General features: G+C 47.3%; 2 protein-coding genes across 5 annotated transcripts in view; one reads left to right on the top strand and one right to left on the bottom strand.

Moving 5' to 3' along the window:
• Positions 1–7,321, top strand: part of trmt1 (tRNA methyltransferase 1) — a 17,087-nt gene extending 9,766 nt beyond the window's left edge. For both annotated transcript variants that reach the window (XM_042304795.1, XM_042304798.1), the window contains exons 4-16: positions 419–606; positions 1,604–1,719; positions 1,840–1,952; positions 2,539–2,687; positions 2,803–2,886; positions 2,970–3,039; positions 3,115–3,249; positions 3,952–4,037; positions 4,145–4,253; positions 4,366–4,442; positions 4,710–4,829; positions 5,730–5,847; positions 6,859–7,321. In XM_042304795.1, the coding sequence (XP_042160729.1) occupies positions 419–606; positions 1,604–1,719; positions 1,840–1,952; positions 2,539–2,687; positions 2,803–2,886; positions 2,970–3,039; positions 3,115–3,249; positions 3,952–4,037; positions 4,145–4,253; positions 4,366–4,442; positions 4,710–4,829; positions 5,730–5,847; positions 6,859–6,927 (1,434 nt within the window). In that variant the 3' untranslated portion in view covers positions 6,928–7,321. The remainder of the gene's footprint in view (positions 1–418; positions 607–1,603; positions 1,720–1,839; positions 1,953–2,538; positions 2,688–2,802; positions 2,887–2,969; positions 3,040–3,114; positions 3,250–3,951; positions 4,038–4,144; positions 4,254–4,365; positions 4,443–4,709; positions 4,830–5,729; positions 5,848–6,858) is intronic.
• Position 7,322: 1 nt separating this feature from the next.
• man2b1 (mannosidase, alpha, class 2B, member 1) lies at positions 7,323–19,272 on the bottom strand. Of its 3 annotated transcripts, XM_042304773.1 has the most exons (24): positions 19,121–19,272; positions 18,629–18,731; positions 18,191–18,308; positions 17,995–18,050; positions 17,363–17,556; positions 16,629–16,761; positions 15,915–16,060; positions 15,615–15,814; positions 15,313–15,433; positions 14,797–14,875; positions 14,249–14,358; positions 12,845–12,952; positions 12,607–12,723; positions 12,097–12,282; positions 11,763–11,860; positions 11,359–11,479; positions 11,042–11,160; positions 10,123–10,224; positions 9,910–9,997; positions 9,628–9,708; positions 9,234–9,458; positions 8,829–8,978; positions 8,318–8,435; positions 7,323–8,168 (listed from the first exon to the last, which is right to left on the bottom strand). In XM_042304773.1, exons 1-24 carry the CDS (start codon positions 19,262–19,264, stop codon positions 8,065–8,067), a joined length of 3,021 nt encoding a protein of 1,006 aa, XP_042160707.1. In that variant the 5' UTR covers positions 19,265–19,272; the 3' UTR covers positions 7,323–8,064. The 3 variants fall into 3 exon arrangements, with proteins under 3 accessions (XP_042160707.1, XP_042160718.1, XP_042160696.1); XM_042304784.1 differs by lacking the exon at positions 17,995–18,050 and having other exon boundaries at positions 8,333–8,435; positions 18,135–18,308; XM_042304762.1 differs by lacking the exon at positions 17,995–18,050 and having other exon boundaries at positions 18,135–18,308.
• Positions 19,273–19,359: the final 87 nt, after the last annotated feature.

The raw sequence follows: 19,359 nt of genomic DNA on the forward strand, positions 1-19,359 counted from the left end.
CTACCGTTCTCCTCTCTCCACAATGGTCTGCCAGTGTGTTTGTGTTCTAACCCTACAATGGTCTGCCAGTGTGTTTGTGTTCTAACCCTACCGTTGTCTCCTCTCTCCACAATGGTCTGCCAGTGTGTTTGTGTTCTAACCCTACCGTTCTCCTCTCTCCACAATGGTCTGTGTGTTTGTGTTCTAACTCCTCTCTCCTCTCTCCACAATGGTCTGCCAGTGTGTTTGTGTTCTAACCCTACCGTTCTCCTCTCTCCACAATGGTCTGCCAGTGTGTTTGTGTTCTAACCCTACCATTCTCCTCTCTCCACAATGGTCTGCCAGTGTGTTTGTGTTGGTATTCTAACCCTACCGTTCTCCTCTCTCCACAATGGTCTGCCAGTGTGTTTGTGATCTAACCCTACCGTTCTCCATCCAGAATGGTCTGCGTGTGTTGGAGGGTCTGGCAGCGTCTGGCCTACGCTCTGTGAGGTTTGCTCTGGAGGTGCCTGGTCTACGTAGCGTCACGGCTAACGACTTCTCAGCCAAGGCTGCTGCCCTCATCGCCCGCAATGCCCAGCACAACGGAGTCACACACCTACTGCAGGCCAGCCAGAGAGATGCCAGGTTGGTCTCGCTCTCTCCTTCATGTATCTCATTCTCTTATTTTCTTCTTTATTTGTTTATCTATGGTCACTGACACACTTTAGTCTTCTCAAACTATCCCTCTCTATTTATCTTTTCTCCCTATTATTCAGTCTCTCCCTCTTTACCTCTCTTTTGATCCACCTCTTTCTCCTAACCTCTGCCCCCCATCATGTTAATCCCTCCGTCTCGTTCCTCCAGCATGTTAATCCCTCCCTGTCTTGTTCCTCCATCATGTTAATCCCTCCCTGTCTTGTTCCTCCATGTCAATCCCTCCCTGTCTTGTTCCTCCATGTCAATCCCTCCCTGTCTTGTTCCTCCATGTCAATCCCTCCCTGTCTCGTTCCTCCATCATGTTAATCCCTCCCTGTCTCGTTCCTCCATCATGTTAATCCCTCCCTGTCTTAATCCCTCCCTGTCTCCTCCATCATGTTAATCCCTCCCTGTCTTGTTCCTCCATGTCAATCCCTCCCTGTCTTGTTCCTCCATCATGTTAATCCCTCCCTGTCTTGTTCCTCCATCATGTTAATCCCTCCCTGTCTCGTTCCTCCATCATGTTAATCCCTCCCTGTCTCGTTTCCTCCTGTCCAGCCTCCATCATGTTAATCCCTCCCTGTCTTGTTCCTCCATCATGTTAATCCCTCCCTGTCTTGTTCCTCCATCAATCCCTCCCTGTCATGTCCAGCATGTTAATCCCTCCCTGTCTCGTTTCTCCTCCAGCATGTTAATCCCTCCCTGTCTCGTTCCTCCTCCAGCATGTTAATCCCTCCCTGTCTCGTTCCTCCAGCATGTTAATCCCTCCCTGTCTCGTTCCTCCAGCATGTTAATCCCTCCCTGTCTCGTTCCTCCAGCATGTTAATCACTCCCCGTCTCGTTCCTCCATCATGTTAATTCCTCCCTGTCTCGTTCCTCCAGCATGTTAATCCCTCCCCGTCTCGTTCCTCCAGCATGTTAATCCCTCCCTGTCTTGTTCCTCCAGCATGCTGATGTATGAGATGCGGGGGAAGAAGGACCGCTATGATGTCATAGACCTGGACCCCTACGGAAGCCCCGCCCCCTTCCTGGATGCCGCCGTCCAGGCTGTCGGTGAAGGAGGTCCGTAGATGTCCGTCAGTTATTCTCTCTGCTTAATTTAACATGTTTATGTGTCAGCGACAGATACACTGAGTGTGTTTTCCAGTGTGGTTTTACTAAAAACGTCTCTCTCTCCCCCAGGTCTGTTGTGTGTGACATGTACTGACATGGCTGTGATGGCTGGTAACAGTGGGGAGACCTGCTACAGCAAATACGGCTCTGTCTCCATCAAAGCCAAGTACTGTCATGAGATGGTGAGGAACGCTTGGCTAAACTGTATTCCAGCAGCGTGTATTTTCAACTAAAACTGGATGCAAGTGACCTTCGTCTCTCCCGAGCCCGTACGGGAGTTGTAGCGATGAGACAAGATAGTAATTACTAACAATTGGAAACCACGAAATTGGGGAGAAAAAGGGGTCAAATAAAAAACTGGATGCAAGAAAAACCTTGTTGAAATAATATGTGTGTAGTAGAAGGAACATTTAGGGAAGTTGTGTGAATACATTTTGAATAGAAGTTTGAGAGCTTGGTCCCTGCTGTGTAGCTTGTCTCATAACTCTCCTTCTCCACTTTCCCTCTCTCCCTCGCCACCCCCCTCTTCTCCCTCCTCTTCTCCCTCCTCGCCACCCCCATCTTCTCCCTCGCCACCCACCTCTTCTCCCTCACCTTCTCCCTCTTCTCCCTCGCCACCCCCTCTTCTCCCTCCCACCCCCCCTCTTCTCCCTCCTCGCCACCCCCCTCTTCTCCCTCCTCTTCTCCCTCCTCGCCACCCCCATCTTCTCCCTCGCCACCCCCTCTTCTCCCTTGCCACCCCCCCTCCTCTTCTCCCTCCTCCCCCAGGCTCTGCGTATCATCCTACACAGTCTGGACCAGAGAGCTGGTGTGTACCAGCGGTACATCCACCCCCTGCTCTGTGTCAGTGTGGACTTCTACATACGAGTGTTTGTCAGGGTACACACTGGACAGGCCATGGTCAAAAACTCAGCGAGGTATGGACACACACACCGTAACACAACACTTTATCTAGACGTGAAGTCTTCATAACGGACTGTAAAGTTGTTATTCTGAAGATATGATGACATTACACCTGATGTGGTGTTTCAGTAAACAAGCGTTGGTGTATAACTGTGTTGGCTGTGGCTCGTTCCACTTACAACGACTGGGCAAGAGGACGACTCAGGGAAACCAGTAAGACACTATTTCTCTATATGGGTTATTCCTGTCGAGTTGGGCAACTTGTGTGTGTTAATGTTTCTCTCTGTGTGTTTCAGTGTAAAGTACTCTGCAGCCACTGGACCGCCGGTCGGAGCAGAGTGTGAACACTGTGGACACAGACACCAGGTGAGGACACACACACTTTGTCTCTTACTTTCTCACGCATTCTCTCTGACACAGTCTCTCCCTCCTCCTCTGTAGCTGGGTGGTCCTATCTGGGGTGAGGCCCTCCATGACGTGAGCTTCGTTCAGAAGGTTCTATCTGCCGTGTCTGGGAACCCGTCCCGCTTTGGAACCGCCCGCCGCATAGAGGGCATGCTCAGCATGGTCACAGAGGTGAGAGGTTAGGGGTCATATAGGGCATGCTCAGCATGGTCACAGAGGTGAGAGGTTAGGGGTCATAGAGGGCGTGCTCAGCATGGTCACAGAGGTTAGGGGTCATAGAGGGCATGCTCAGCATGGTCACAGAGGTGAGAGGTTAGGGGTCATAGAGGGCATGGTCACAGAGGTGAGAGGTTAGGCGTCATAGAGGGCATGCTCAGCATGGTCACAGAGGTGAGAGGTTAGGGGTCATAGGTCTACAAGAAGCATTCTGAAATACACTTTATATTACATGGAATAAGACATGGACCTTTTCTCAACTGCATGCTACTCTCCTCCTCAAAACCCATTGGAGGAGAAGGTCAGAGGTGAGGGATTTCTCTTTCTCCTCCGATGGGTTTTGAGAAGGAGGCGAGGAGAGCGGAGGTGAGGAGTATGCAGTTGAGATTCTTCCATTGATGCTGATCTGAGGTTAGGTTGGTGTTCTCACTCTTAATGGTAGGATTGGGAGAAAGGGTCAGCTGATCTGAGGTGAGGTTGGTGTTCTCACTCTTAATGGTAGGATTGGGAGAAAGGGTCAGCTGATCTGAGGTGAGGTTGGTGTTCTCACTCTTAATGGTAGGATTGGGTAAGAAGAGAAATGGCAAGCTGATCTGAGGTCTGCCTAAGATGAGCCAGGTGTAATGTCCAAATTTGAACTGTTGTCTGTGTGTCCAGGAGCTGGAGGATGTGCCTCTATACTACACAGTGGACAACCTGAGCAGCACTGTACACTGCAGCACTCCCCCTCTGCTCCAATTCAGGTCCTACTCTCCCTCTCATATAAGACTGTCCTGTCTGATTACATAAAATACCCCTCTATCCTTGAACTCACTCACCCTCTCTCTCTCTCTCTCTCTCTCTCTCTCAGGTCAGCTCTGCTTCATGCAGGCCACAGGGTGTCCTTGTCTCACGCCTGTAAGAATGCTCTAAAGACGGACGCTCCTCCCAGGGTCCTCTGGGACGTCATGCGATGCTGGGTAAGACACAATGCACCATGGGAACCATTTCAATATGGGATGAAACTGAAAGTCCAAGTCCCAATCCGGGTGTAGATTTGATGGTATGTGGTGGTTATGTTGTATCCTGTAGGAAAAGTCCAATCCTGTGAAGAGAGACAGACTGTCAGAGAGCAGCCCTGCTCACCACATCCTCAATACTGAACCCATGTAAGTCTGGGACTGAACCAACTGCCTGGGAGATGAAGATGCCAGTACAGTTTAACATAGAGATGGTATAATGTAGTGATGAATAAGATTATGGATATTAGGAAAAGGTATGTCCTGTGTCCCCCCTTCTTGCTCTCTCTCCCCCTCCCCCATCACTCTCCTCTCTACCCCATCTCTCTCTCCTCTCTCTCTCTCTCTCCCCCCTCCCCCATCGCTCTCCTCTCTCTCACCCCTCCCCCATCTCTCTCGCGCTCTCTCTCTCTCTAGTCTACAGGCGTGTTTTGATGTGAGGGAGGATGCCAATCCCCAGTCTCGCCGTCGCCACCTCACCCGCTTCCAGGAGAACCCCGAGCCTTTCTGGGGGCCCAAGGCCCGCGCCAATGCTGGGTAGGATACACTTATTAATACTAACCCCATCCTTGACCCCTAACCCTAAACCTCAGGCCAGCTGGGGGCCAAGGCTCGCGCCAATGCTGGGTAGGATACACTTATTAATACTAACCCCGTCCTTGACCCCTAACCATAAACCTCAGGCCAGCTGGGGGCCAAGGCCTTGGCAACAGGTCACAAATCTTGCTGCAGTGATGGCACACTGTGGAATTTCACCCAGTAGATATGGGACTTTATCAAAATTGGGTTTGTTTTCGAATTCTGTGTGGATCTGTGTAATCTGAGGGAAATATGTCTCTCTAATATGGTCATACATTTGGCAGGAGGTTAGGAAGTGCAGCTCAGTTTCCACCTCATTTTGTGGTCAGTGAGCACATTGCCTGTCTTCTCTTGAGAGCCAGGTCTGCCTTCAATGGCCTTTCTCAATAGCAAGGCTATGCTCACTGAGTCTGTACATAGTCAAAGCTTTCCTTAAATTTGGGTCAATCACAGTGGTCAGGTATTCTGCCACTGTGTACTCTCTGTTTAGGGCCAAATAGCATTCTAGTTTGCTCTGTTTTTTTGTTAATTCTTTCCAATGTGTCAAGTAATTATCTTTTTGTTTTCTCATGATTTGGTTGGGTCTAATTGTGCTGCTGTCCTGGGGCTCTGTGGGGTGTGTTTGTGAACAGAGCCCCAGGACCAGCTTGCTTAGGGGACTCTTCTCCAGGTTCATCTCTCTGTAGGTCATGACTTTATGGAAGGTTTGGGAATCACTTTCTTTTAGGGTTTTGATCATTAGTGGGTACTGGCCTCATTCTGCTCTGCAGGCTTCATTTGGTGTTTTACATTGTATACAGAGGATATTTTCACAGAATTCTGCATGCAGAGTCTCAATTTGGTGTCTCTCTCTCTTAGTGGTGGAGGTATCTCATCAGACCTGGAGGACAGGAGGAAACAGGGTCAAAACAAGAGGAAGAACCAGATCACAGACGCCACCCAGCTTAAGAGCTTCCCCTGCAAGAGGTTCAGGAAGGTATGGGAGCACATTTTCCCTCCCCACACCCTGTAACACTAGGCATTGCATTACACAAGATTCAGAAAGTCCGAAAGTTGCAAGAGCTTCCCTTGCAAAAGGTACAGGGAAACACCCCACAATAACCATATAGACATAGTAGAATTGTAAGGCTGCGTTTACACAGGCAGCCCAATGCTGATCTTTTTACACTAATTGGTATTTTGACCAATCAGACCAGCTCTAAAAAAAGATCTGATGTGAAAAGATCTGATTTGATTTCTCAAAAAAGGCTATTAGGAGAAAAACGATCAGAATTGGGCTGCCTGTGTAGAGGCAGCCACGGGAATGTTTCACAGGAGCTTTCTCTTTGGTGAAATGTTCTGAAGGGTGTGAGCACACTCTGTTCTTTTCATAATAACACTGTCGGCATAGTAACCGTACACTACCAGAGAACAAGGTGTTCTATCTCCCCAGCAACAGACAGTGCCTCATTAATTATGAATCATCATAACACTTCAGCTATTATTACAGATACATTTTCCACACAATAATAAACCTAAACTGGCATTGTTAAATATTTGTTATTGGCTTGAAGGGCATTCTAGAGCTTGTTATATTTCCCTATAACGCACGGTAGAATTGAAGGGCTTATACATATTGTGTGAGCTGCTTTTTAAAGTAAGTCTAATTGGGAAAAAGTATTGTTTTTAATATGATTTTCATAATAGCCAGCTAAGACTGATGGTTGGGTTAGCTAAACTAGCGAGTCTGTTAGCTACAGTAGTTGCCTTGGTAACCAAGCAATCTAGGTAACTTGCTAGCTACTTCAGTGGATGTTGAACACATTTCTAGTGGTAAATATGTTACATTCTAGCCTTGGTGTGAAAGGGATAATCAACACGGGGCTCTATGTGTTCTGGGAAAGGAAGGTCAGTTTCACTCCGCTCGTGTCTAGTGGAACATCTTCTGTCATTCATTATTTTCCATAGGACACATGATTTGCATGTTCCCCCCCCTCCCTCTCCCCAGGGTAAATGCACACACGGTGAAAAATGCTGTTACTCCCATGACCTGGAACAGACTGACCAGATGGAGTGATGGTGGAGCGAGTCTCCTCTCTTTTCTTCCCTCCCACTTGGTATCCTCATGTCCAGCTCAGCAGAATCTGTCCACTAAGGTATACTGGACACAATCATGGCGCAGCAACCAGGTGAAACTCCAGGCCCCAGACATAACTAACTTTGAACTCCGGGGTGAAGTTTCCGCCTTGGTACCAATCTAGGACCAGCTTCCCCTCCCCCAATCCTCTACATTACCATTAGTGGGGAGAATGCTAAACTGACCCAGTGTCAGCATCTATGGGCAACTTCATTATGGGATGTCTAGTTAGCCCTGTATTGGAAATACACATACTGGCTTCATACTGAAGTGAAGCATCAATTCTGTTTTATTTATGACTGTTGTGACAGTCTAATAAAAGTCTTTATGGCAAGTGTGGAGAAGTCATTTATTCTGGTGAAAAATAGCTTTTACTGATGGTTCATTTTTATAACAGCTGTTGTGTAATTGTCAATGTGCTTTGACTTCCATTGTAGCACATGTACATATTATAGTCATGTGGAGGAATGGGTGAGTGAACACACTGAGAAACAACCTGGGTTTAATATCAGCTGCACATTGATCACTCTGATTCAACACACAAGCTGTTCAATTCTCATCTTTTGCCACTAATTGGTCTTCTGACCAATCAGATTGGATCTTTTGCCCATGTAAATGCAGCCTTAACCACTCATTTACGAAAGGCACATTCGAGAGGAATAAAAATCGCTTATTGCACAGAATATTCACTCGGCATGTAGAGAATGTGCACCAGTATGTGAATCAGAAAATATATATTGGTAACAGGTGTGTGAATAGTTTGATGTTAGAAGCAAATGACGATTTAGTAATAAGTAGTTACGGAAAATGGCTTTGAAATACTGGAAAGGTTGTGGTATTGGCACTAAAATTACAACATAAAGGAATTGTTCAGTGGCTTCAAAGAAGCTCTTTTATAGGAGCTCATTTAAAACCCACTCCGGTCAACTCAATTATGACAAGAAATCCTGTTCATTTGATTCATCTTCATGTACTCAGACTCCAAATTATTTACATCCAATCAAGGCAGTGAGTTCATAATTGCTAAGCCACAGGGATTGATCATTGGCTAGTTCTGGAACGGAGGTTGGTGATTGACTATCTCTGCCTGACACGGAGCAGGAAGGTGCGTATCTCCATGGGCTTGAGGTTCACCTCCCACACAGAGGGGTCTCCCCCTCTCTTCGGTAGGGGCTTCTCACCTGAGGCAAACGGAGACAACAGGCATCAAGCTCTGCAATGACCAGCAACAAGCCCCACAACAGACTAATAAAGGAATTGCTACACTAAAGCAGGTCAGCGGTCTTCATGCGTCCTAGAGGGCTGAGTAAGCAGAGTTGATTTGTTACACCTGTGTGATGTGTACCTGACTCCGCCTTCCAGTCCAGACGAGTCATCTCATCCTTCCACTGATTGGCTGACAGGTTCATCTCGGACACGCCCAGCACATCTAGAGTGGAGAACAGCTTCTACAGAGAGAGCAGTGTGTGAGTGACTGACAGAGTAGAGCATCTGTCAGTATCTACATTGCTTTCATGTTTTCAAAGCGGTTTGAAATGAATTAACTTGTGAATAACAGTTGTTACATTACATTGAGACAGGAATGTATGGTATTAGTAAAAGGTTTCACTTTGTTTATGGCTCGTATGCATACGTGTGGGAGTTCTGAACCTGTAGGTTGTCAGTTCATCTTGCTCTCCATAGCCTGATACTGATGCTCCAGTCTGAGCAGCACTGTGTGTGTTCACCACTAACCTGACAGTGAGACTGAATGCTCTCCTGGGCTTGCTGCTGGTGCTCCAGCCTTAGAACCACAGTCTCTGTATGGTGTGTGTGTATATACAGTATTACATATCACTAACCTGCAGATTAACAGTAACAGGCTGGGAATGCTCCTTGCTCTCTGAAGCTTGGTACTGATGCTCCAGTCTGAGCAGCACTGTGTCCTGGTCCCACTGAGACACTGTCAACAGGTGAACAGCAGGGGGCAGCACTGCCTGTAGCCCAGAGAACTGAGGTGGGAGGGTTCAAAGATGGGTTCATTTCAATAGTCCAAAGTGACACATTTCATCTGCAGAGCTGATAACTGTTCCTCAATCAGCCTCCTCCTTCACTCTCCCTCCTTTCCTAGATGCCTCACCTCTTTCTCAAAATCCATTGAAGAAGGCCTGAGGGGCGGGACCTTGAACCTTCTCCAATACGGTTGAGAAAGAGGCAAGGAGGAGAACTTGAGGAAAGAATCATTTGCGATGGGCTCTCTCTCTCACCTCCAGCCTGGTACTCGGGTGCAGCTCTCCGTCGGTGAATGTGATGAGAGGCTGCAGTACCACTTCCTGTGCTAGGGGGCGGTGTGTGTCAGCAGCCGTGGCAGGGGGGCTGAGGGAGAGGAGGTGGCGACCACGAACCACCAGGCCTTCTGGGTAAATGTCAGACGTCTCATTGAGGGGCTCACCTACACCCCGGACGTCATCGTACAGCAACCTACGGTGGAGCTGGGGGGGGTCGTGTGGATGGAGTGTGTCAGATGTGACAGTGATAAAGATAGACAGGGTGTGGAGCCGGGGGAAAGAGATGAGACGTGAAACACACACAACAGATGTCTTTGATGCCAAAATCCTACCACATGAAAAATGAAGAGTAGTGAGAGAGTGTGTGTGTTACCATGATCTCCAGTGATCCATCCTGGATGCTGCCCCCTCCCTGAGAACGGTCCGTCACTACAGTCAGCTGGTCCTTGTCATCCTGCACACACACACAGTCACCATTTACTATTGTCAGATAATATCACATGAACTTGTAGAACAGGAGGGAGAGTGAAGAGTTTTGGACCAGAAGTCTACCACAGAAAAAGGAACTGTAAGTGGGAAGAGGAAAAGAAAGTGCATGATCATGAGAGAAGGAAGAGGAAGTGTCAGACCGGGGTGGATGACCAATGAGACACACCTTAATGTAAGCTCTAGAGTTGATTGGATAATAGTTGCCAGCAATTGGCTCAGACTGTCTCAGGTTCCACGTGGGCCGGTAGTCTTTCCTGTCAGTGACAGATATACAACGCATTAGGGTGGATACTGTGTGTCTGAACACACTACTGGAATACAGTACTCCATCATCAACACATACTGATGCGTAGAGTTGGGAAACACACAGGTTCCTCACCGTCTCTGCAGCACCTCTCTGCCATTAGAGTCAGTGTAGAAGACACCAGAGGAGTTGATGCTGCTGTCTAGACGACTTATCACCTCTTTACCCAGGTCATCACTGATGGGGGGGCAGATAGAGAGAAGGGGGGCAGATAGAGAGATAGAGAGAAGGGGGGGCAGATAGAGGAAGGGGGGCAGATAGAGGAAGGGGGCAGATAGAGAGAAGGGGGGCAGATAGAGAGAAGGGGGGCAGATAGAGAGAAGGGGGGCAGATAGAGAGGGGTGGCAGATAGAGGGGGGCAGATAGAGAGAAGGGGAAGGGGGGCAGATAGATAGAGAGAGAGATAGAGGGGGGGATAGAGAGAAGGGGGGCAGATAGAGAGAAGGGGGGGGGCAGATAGAGAGAAGGGGGCAGATAGAGAGAGATAGAGAGAAGGGGGCAGATAGGGGGGGGGCAGATAGAGAGAAGGGGGGCAGATAGAGAGAAGATAGGGGGCAGATAGAGAGAAGGGGGGCAGATAGAGAGAGATAGAAGAGGGGGGGGCAGATAGAGAGAAGGGGGGCAGATAGAGAGAAGGGGGGCAGATAGAGAGAAGGGGGGCAGATAGAGAAGGGGGGCAGATAGAGAGAAGGGGGGATAGAGAGAGAGATAGAGAGGGGGGGCAGATAGAGAGAGATAGAGAGAAGGGGGGGGCAGATAGAGAGAAGATAGGGGGGGGGGCAGATAGAGAGAAGGGGGGGGCAGATAGAGAGAAGGGGGGGGGCAGATAGAGAGAACATGATACACTATAATCTATGGTACAGGAATACTATCTAGTCCGTTAAACACTCACTCCTTCTGCCAGACATGGACAGGCTGTCTCAATAACGCTCCATTCTCCTTCCAGTGCATTATCTGTGACCAGGCCCCATGTGGCTCTGAGCCCCTTCCTCACCCTATAGGCACCGGGCCGACAGTCCACTCCAATTCCAGAGCCCTGCTGTCTGTGTAGAGACGGACCACCTGAGAGACCCAGGGACTGAACCACTGTCTCACCTCCTGCACCACGGAATTCTGATGGAGGGAGGGGGAGGGGAGGAGCAGGGGGGAGAGAGGGAGGAATAAGACAGGAGAAGGGGGTTAAGGCAGAGACTAGAAATTGTGAGATGACTGGAATGAATCTCTTGAACGTTTAGTGGGTCTCATGCATATTGAATTATATTGAAACACATGCAAGTAAAGAGACTAGATGAAGTATAATGTAGTAGGTACCTGTAGTGTTTCTATCTTAGCCGTCTTGCTGATGATGAAGGGGGTAGAGGTGTTAGGTCTGAAGATGTAGGCCCCTGACATCTGAATACTCTCTGAGTTGTTACCATCGCTGGCGTTGTACCTGGACAAACATACACAGAACAAATATGACAGAAAATCCCTCAACGTGACAATGCTAGCACACAGTGAGAGTAAAGAAGAAGGATGGAGAGAGAAAGACAGGGAGAAATAATTATGGAAGGGTAGAGAGAATAGGAAGGAGTGGTAGAGAGAAATGGAGAGGTAGAGAGAAATGGAGAGAGAGAGGGAAGGGTAGAGAGAAATGGAGAGAGAGAGAGGGAAGGGTAGAGAGAAATGGAGAGGTGGAGAGAGGGAAGGGTAGAGAGAGAGTAAGTAGTACAGACCAGTAGAAGTTCTGTGACAGTTTGACAGTCTGTTGTGTCTCCAGGTTACTGAGGCTGCTGAGGAGACCAGTCTCTGGGTCAAAGGTCACCCTGAGAAACTAGAGACGACACAAAGTGACAGAACAGGTGACTTCCAAACCTAAAAACCTAGATACAAAACTGTCCAAACTTAAAACAACACCTTTCCAACTGACTTTATACATTGATATGTCATCATTAACAGAGACATTGTACATTTTGGAATATTGGTCTCCATTGATGACATGAAATCAATACATCAAATATTTGCTTTCATAGTAGAAAGTATGTTTGTGTCCAGCCACAAGACCCAGACCTTGTTCTGTACAGCCTTGGGAGCCCTGGGCAGTGGAGATGGAGGAGATGGAGGGCCGTTCTGAAGCAGGGAGACAGAGTAGGTGCTGTAGCCCAGGGGAGGGGCCTGAACCTGGAACAACAGCTCGTTGACAGCGTACCCCCTGCCCTGTCGCACCGCCGCTGTGGCCTGGGACACTGGGACCACCTGAGGGGGTGAGGATAGAGTGGGGTACTCTCACAAAACGCAAATACACACACAATACATAACTGTCATAACAAAGGTTATTGAACAACGACATATGACAACCATTATCAGAACAGACAGAACAACCTGACTGTCCACAGCCTTGCCCTTAGCATCTGAGATACTGTAGGCCGTCCCGTTGACTGGCAGTCTAACTGGCCAACTGACTGGACGAGCCAGAGGGTTGTACACGTTCACTGAGAACTGACAGAGAAACATAACTGTCATAACAAAGGTTATTGAACAACGACATATGACAACCATTATCAGAACAGACAGAACAACCTGACTGTCCACAGCCTTGCCCTTAGCATCTGAGATACTGTAGGCCGTCCCGTTGACTGGCAGTCTAACTGGCCAACTGACTGGACGAGCCAGAGGGTTGTACACGTTCACTGAGAACTGACAGAGAAACATGGAAAAAGAGAGGAGGGGGATTTAACTTCACGGAACCAAAGAGGAATTGTGAGTGTGTGTGTGTGTGTGTGTGTGTGTGTGTGTGTGTGTGCCCGTGTAGTGTTACCTTCTTGCTGGTCTCTGTGAGGGGACACACACTGATGTTGAGGTGTTCACAGTAAACACGAGGAGCAGATGATCCACTCAGAGAGGATAGAGTGTTACTGACCAACACCTGGGACAGTGGGGAGAGAGAGGTTACACACACTGTACAGTGATATACTTTATTTAGTCTGTGTCCTATAGCCTCCACACAGTGGGGAGAGAGAGGTTACACACACTGTACAGTGATATACTTTATTTAGTCTGTGTCCTATAGTCCTCCACACACTGTACAGTGATATACTTTATTTAGTCTGTGTCCTATAGTCCTCCACACAGTGGGGATGAGAGAGGTTACACACACTGTACAGTAATATACTTTATTTAGTCTGTGTCCTATAGTCCTCCACACACTGTACAGTGATATACTTTATTTAGTCTGTGTCTTATAGTCCTCCACACACTGTACAGTGATATACTTGATTTAGTCTGTGTCTTATAGTCCTCCACCCAGTGGGGAGAGAGAGGTTACACACACTGTACAGTGATATACTTTATTTAGTCTGTGTCCTATAGTCCTCCACACATTGTACAGTGATATACTTTATTTAGTCTGTGTCTTATAGTCCTCCACACACTGTACAGTGATATACTTGATTTAGTCTGTGTCTTATAGTCCTCCACACTGTACAGTGATATACTTTATTTAGTCTGTGTCCTATAGTCCTCCACACACTGTACAGTGATATACTTTATTTAGTCTGTGTCTTATAGTCACACACTGTACAGTGATATACTTTATTTAGTCTGTGTCTTATAGTCCTCCACCCAGTGGGAGAGAGGTATACTTTATTTAGTCTGTGTCTTATAGTCCTCCACACAGTGTACACACACTGTACAGTGATATACTTTATTTAGTCTGTGTCTTATAGTCACACTGTACTATACTTTATTTTCTGTGTCTTATAGTCCTCCACCCAGTGGGGAGAGAGAGGTTACACACATTGTACAGTGATATACTTTATTTAGTCTGTGTCTTATAGTCCTCCACCCAGTGGGGAGAGAGAGGTTACACACACTCACACACTGTACAGTAATATCCTTTATTTAGTCTATGTCCTATGGTCCTTCACACAGCAGAGAGAGAGAGGTTACACACACTGTACAGTAATATATTTTATTTAGTCTGTGTCCTATAGTCCTCCACACACTGTACAGTGATATACTTGATTTAGTCTATGTCCTATGGTCCTCCACACAGTGGGGATGAGAGAGGTTACACACACTGTACAGTAATATACTTTATTTAGTCTGTGTCCTATAGTCCTCCACACAGCGGAGAGAGAGGTGGAGAGTCAATCATACACAGTTCATCTAACAAGAGAGACTGCATGGATCAATAGAAAGAACAGGCACACATGGTAGGTACCTGGCAGTGTGCCCAGCCGTTGGCCAGTTTCCTAGCGTAGTCATTGGCAACGTGTTGCTTTTCCGTCCCGGATACGGCGTCGTGATGCTGAGCCACTGCCATGGCCTTCTCTACCAATCACAACACAGAACACTCCCTGTCAACCTTGCTGTCCTCTAAACTGCTTCAAGCTTATTAATACAAAGGATGCCAGTATTAATAAGAAGGATGCCAGTATTAATAAGGATGCCAGTATTAATAAGAAGGATGCCAGTATTAATAAGAAGGATGCCCGTATTAATAAGAAGGATGCCAGTATTAATAAGAAGGATGCCAGTATTAATAAGAAGGATGCCAGTATTAATAAGAAGGATGCTAGTATTAATAAGAAGGATGCCAGTATTAATAAGAAGGATGCCCGTATTAATAAGAAGGATGCCAGTATTAATAAGAAGGATGCTAGTATGGACATTGAAACAGAGTCTGACTGCCACTAGTCTTAGTCAACTCATGTAGTGATGATGAAGTAGTGCACTTGAATGTGATGAGTGTGTACACTAGACACTTACTCAGGGTCTCACTGTCTCCAGCTCCAAAGGGACCTTTCCTTGAGATGGGACCACCAAGGACCTCCAGCTGCTTACACGTCTGTGAAACCAGAGGGAGGAGAGGAATAATGCATTAACCACGTCTCCAGACATGGCCTCAGTGTGGGGCGACTGAACTGTCATCCCTGAGTGAATGTCTGGCGGCTTTGTATGAAAAGTGTACAAGCTGTCAAATCCATGACTCCTCACCTCTCTCTGGAAAGCTCATTGGAGAAGAGGCCACAAGTCCCTCCCCTTCGACCTCCTCCTCCAACGAGGAGGAATCAATGGCCGCGTTCGACATAAAGCCAACTTTAAAGGCAAGTCGAGACTGACTAATCTACAAATCACCTTACAACATCAATAACTGCTCAATATTACTTGTAGATCAGTCAGTCAGTCACAACTTATCCATGACACATCACGGTTTTGAGGCTCTCAAACACAGCGTGTAAAGCTTTTCAGACTAAGCCATTGTCTGTGGTTTGAGTAGTGTACCTGCAGGTAGCTGTTGCTGATCCTCTCATAGCGTTTCAGGGCTGGACGGCTGGTGAAATATCCTGTCCAGAAGTCATGAGCTGAGTCAGCATAGGGGAAGAAATCATCTCCTTTTAGAGGCCTGACAGGGGGGTCGGGGGTGAGAGAGAGAAGAGAGAAGAGAAAACATTTAAATGACCTGTACATCATTTAAGGTAGCAGGAGGGAGTAGAGAACGTTGACTTCAGAGGCCGTTACTCTAGCTAACTAGACATAGTTTAGTATTCTAACAGAATCATATAGTTAATATAGTGGTATAGTACCATGTGAGGTTAGCCCTGTGTAGCTCCTGTAGGTAACAGGAGGGAGTAGAGTAGAGAACGTTGACTTCAGAGCCGTTACTCTGCATCTGGTTGACGTAGCGAATGAGCTTGTCCAGGTTCTTATACCACAGGTTGGCGTTCTCATACTGGAAGTCTGACCCCATAGTCATTATGATGTGGTTGGTTTTATACACCAATGCCTGGTGCAGGGGAGGAGGGAGAGAGAGAGAGTGTGTGTGTTATTATGACTAACCTGTGTGTGTGTGTGACCGACTTGTATGTGTGTGTCTCATCTCTAACCTGTCCGTGTGCGATGTGGAGGAACCTGGTCACCACATCGTCAACATTATAGTCCTCCAGATCAGGGTCGTCTCTGATTGGTGGATCGTCACATGACTGGTCCCAACAGAAGCCCTCCGGAGGGTTGTACCCGTTAGGGAGGATACCTGGAGGAGAGGGGGCTGGGTTAGGCTACTGGGGTGCTAGGGAGGGGTCAGGGTTCATAGGTGGGAGGTCAGGTCAGGATTGATCACATGACTGTTCTCAACAGAAGCCGTCGGGAGGGTCGTACCTGTTAGGGAAGATCCCTATGGGACAAGGGGCTGGGTTAGGCTACAGCGGTGGCTAGGGGTCAGAGGTCAGGGGTTGAAGGTGAGGTCAGTATTGATAAAGGGAGAGGGGTTTTGTCTAGAAGGGATACAGCTTTCGTCAAAATTGACTTTTCGTAGCAGGTTAGGACAACTTACACTTTTGACTTCAATTTGACACAAGCTGTATCCCATCTAAACATTGACCGGGGAGACGGGTGTTAGACTACAGACTACACTTGAGTGGGGAGAGAGGACAGATGTTAGTGCCGAAAGGGAAAGAGTAATATTGATGAAGAAAATGGAATATCCCAGGTCTATTGCAAAAACTGAATAGGTTGTGAGCAATATGACAGAAAATATCTAATGGAACGACTACGTGAAGCTGTTGCTATATTGCTAGAGGTTGAAGGTGAAAGGTCAGTACCAGTGAAGAGGTCAGCCATAGGGGGGGTGAGGCTCTCGCTGGCCCTCCACAACATCTCCTGTTCCCTGGCAACCATCCTCCTGTTACGATCCTGGTAGTCCAGACGACCAAAGAAGAAGCCGTCATAACCCATCTAGAACAGACAGAACCACCAGTCAATACAATACACACACAAGATAACATGGTTTCTTGTCACATACACCGGGTAGGTGCAGTGAAATGTGTTGTTTTACAGGGTCATCCATGGTAGTATGGCGCCTTCTAAATGCTTTACCTCCTGGGCTCGGGTATTCAAACCAGCAGCCTTTAGGTTACTGGAGCAACGCTAGGCTACCTGCCACCCATTCAATACAATAAACACAGTACGGATTCTAATCGTCCCTCTGACCTTTTGAACTGAATGGAAAGATGAGGGAGACTCATGCCGTCTCGTGTTATTGACTGACTTGGAAAACTTTAGAGTAAATTTGTATTGCCCCACTTCCATTCCCAACTTGGGAGCTCACAAGAACCTTATGACACTGACAACCTTTCAACAGACGAGAGTCTGAGAGGAGTGGAAGTATTTACCCGGGTAAGAATAGACAGAGAAAGGCTGACAGACAGGATGTTGTGAGGTAGAAAAAAGACACCAGATTGTGGGTTGTATTCAGCAGGAACCAAACTGGCCAAAACAGGGAGGGACCTACCAGTAATAAGAAACATTAAGAAGCACTAATGAATACGACCCTCACCTGTGCGAACATGGAGGCGTGCTCGCGGGCGTGCCCGAAGGGGTCGATGTGCCAGGCGACGCGGGGGCGACCGCAGTGTCCGAACGTGTCGTTGAGGAACCGCAGGCCCATGGTCATCTGGTCTATGACTGCACTGTAGTGGGTGGTCGCCTCGTCACTCATACACCAGCCCCCGTTCACAAACTCCAACCGCCCTGAGAGGAGGGAGGGAGACAAAAGTGATAACAGCAATAAAGATTTATTTAATGTAATATGACTTAATCACAGGTTAAAGGGGTTATAACTGTTTATAACCTCTGAATTGCAATTTACATCTGTTCAATAACACCACCAATAGCGGTCACACTCAGGTGAGAGAGATGCTTTATCACACTGCTATAACACCTACATCCCTTCTCTCATTAACCTGCTGTCTGACTGGCTCCTTCCCCAGCAGTAGAAGGTGAACTCTACTGCTTTATAACGTCTTCCTGACATGTTTTATAAAGGCTCTATAACCCCTCTCTGGCCTCACCCTCATTAACCTGCTGTCTGACTGGCTCCTTCCCCAGCAGTAGAAGGTGAACTCTACTGCTTTATAACGTCTTCCTGACATGTTTTATAAAGGCTCTATAACCCCTCTCTGGCCTCACCCTCATTGACCAGCTGTTTGACAGTGTTCTGCATGTCATCAGTCTGTTGTTTCCACCAGCAGTAGAAGGTGAACTCTACCGCTTTATAACGTCTTCCTGACATGTTTTCTAAAGGCTCTATAACCCCTCTCTGGCCTCACCCTCATTGACCAGCTGTTTGACAGTGTTCTGCATGTCATCAGTCTGTTGTTTCCACCAGCGGTAGAAGAAGGCCGTCTCTACGTAGATGAAGCGTCTGTCAGGGTTCTTCAGCAGCTGGTCCACCACAGAGTCCAGAATGTACTGCACCCCTGCATGCTGGATGTCATTACGGTCTGGAACGACGACAGGCAGGTTACATACACAGGTTACACACACACAAACGTGATAACACATATGCACACACGATACAACATCTATCATGCGGTTCACATCCACCCAGTCATGAGGTTTGAAATGTAAAACCATGTGATTCTTGGTTATTGTACGTGTTATGTATGCCTATAATAAAAACCTCACAACTATGGTTTTAACAATGTGTCAGTTTAACTTTTAACTATACCACCTTGACCTATGACATAGCTGTTTATGACTGTGTTTGTGTGTGTAGATGTGAGCCACATGATAGATGGGTGGGGGGTGGGGGGATACAGACCTCCATAAAAGTATTGGTCCACGGTCTTGAGCCAGCCGACGTCGTCGTGGGTGTGGGGAACCAGATGCACGTTCAACATCCCAGGCTTGGTAGCATGACATGACTAGGATGTGTAGCACACACGATGGGAAAATAATGAGGGATTTTAGCTGGTGGGCTAATGTTATGGGAAGGAGAGAGGCATATCGGAGGCTACTTAGCTTTATAAACATTGTAAAGTTGGAATTGTCATTTCATTAAACCACCAATGAAAACAGTGCAAGACTGGCTAGATCGAATGGGATTTGTAGCTTTGCACTTCACGTTTTAAGTGGAAGTATAAATATGTTGTGCCAGGAATATAACTTCTGCTACTGTGTTCTCTACATGAATATGAATGGGTTTGAAATCGGCTAAAGAAGAAGTTCATCAAAGCTGCTATACCAATACACGGTTTAAGTGTTTCAGTTGCGTTTTTATTCACCACAATAGGGATAGGAACTATAGACGTACCTTGTATCCACATGTAGGACTTTCTTGGGGTGTTTGACAGACGGGAACGCCCCAAACGCTGCTTTGAAATAATAACAGGAGGAACACAAACGGTGTGTACTCCGGAGTCGCCATCTTGGAAAACAGCCACGAGTCATGTGACATTTGTTTATGTATCTTTCCTATCATGTGACTTCCCCCCAGACCAGCCCTCTAGGGGCAGACCTTTTCTTGTTTTATGCTCTGAAGGGGAAAATTGG

The sequence above is a fragment of the Oncorhynchus tshawytscha genome, linkage group LG02 (assembly GCF_018296145.1).
Source record: "Oncorhynchus tshawytscha isolate Ot180627B linkage group LG02, Otsh_v2.0, whole genome shotgun sequence".
NCBI lineage: Eukaryota > Metazoa > Chordata > Actinopteri > Salmoniformes > Salmonidae > Oncorhynchus > Oncorhynchus tshawytscha.

Bases quoted from the DNA above. Each gene is read 5' to 3' on its own strand.
- man2b1 (XM_042304773.1), bottom strand. From the start codon at position 19,264: ATGTCACATGACTCGTGGCTGTTTTCCAAGATGGCGACTCCGGAGTAC. The intron at 17,557-17,994 runs GTGAGGCCAGAG...CCCTCCTCTCAG, and splicing joins CAAACAGCTGGTCAATGAGG to GGCGGTTGGAGTTTGTGAAC. The intron at 9,709-9,909 runs GTGTGTCTCATT...GTGTGTGTGCAG, and splicing joins ACTCTAGAGCTTACATTAAG to GATGACAAGGACCAGCTGAC.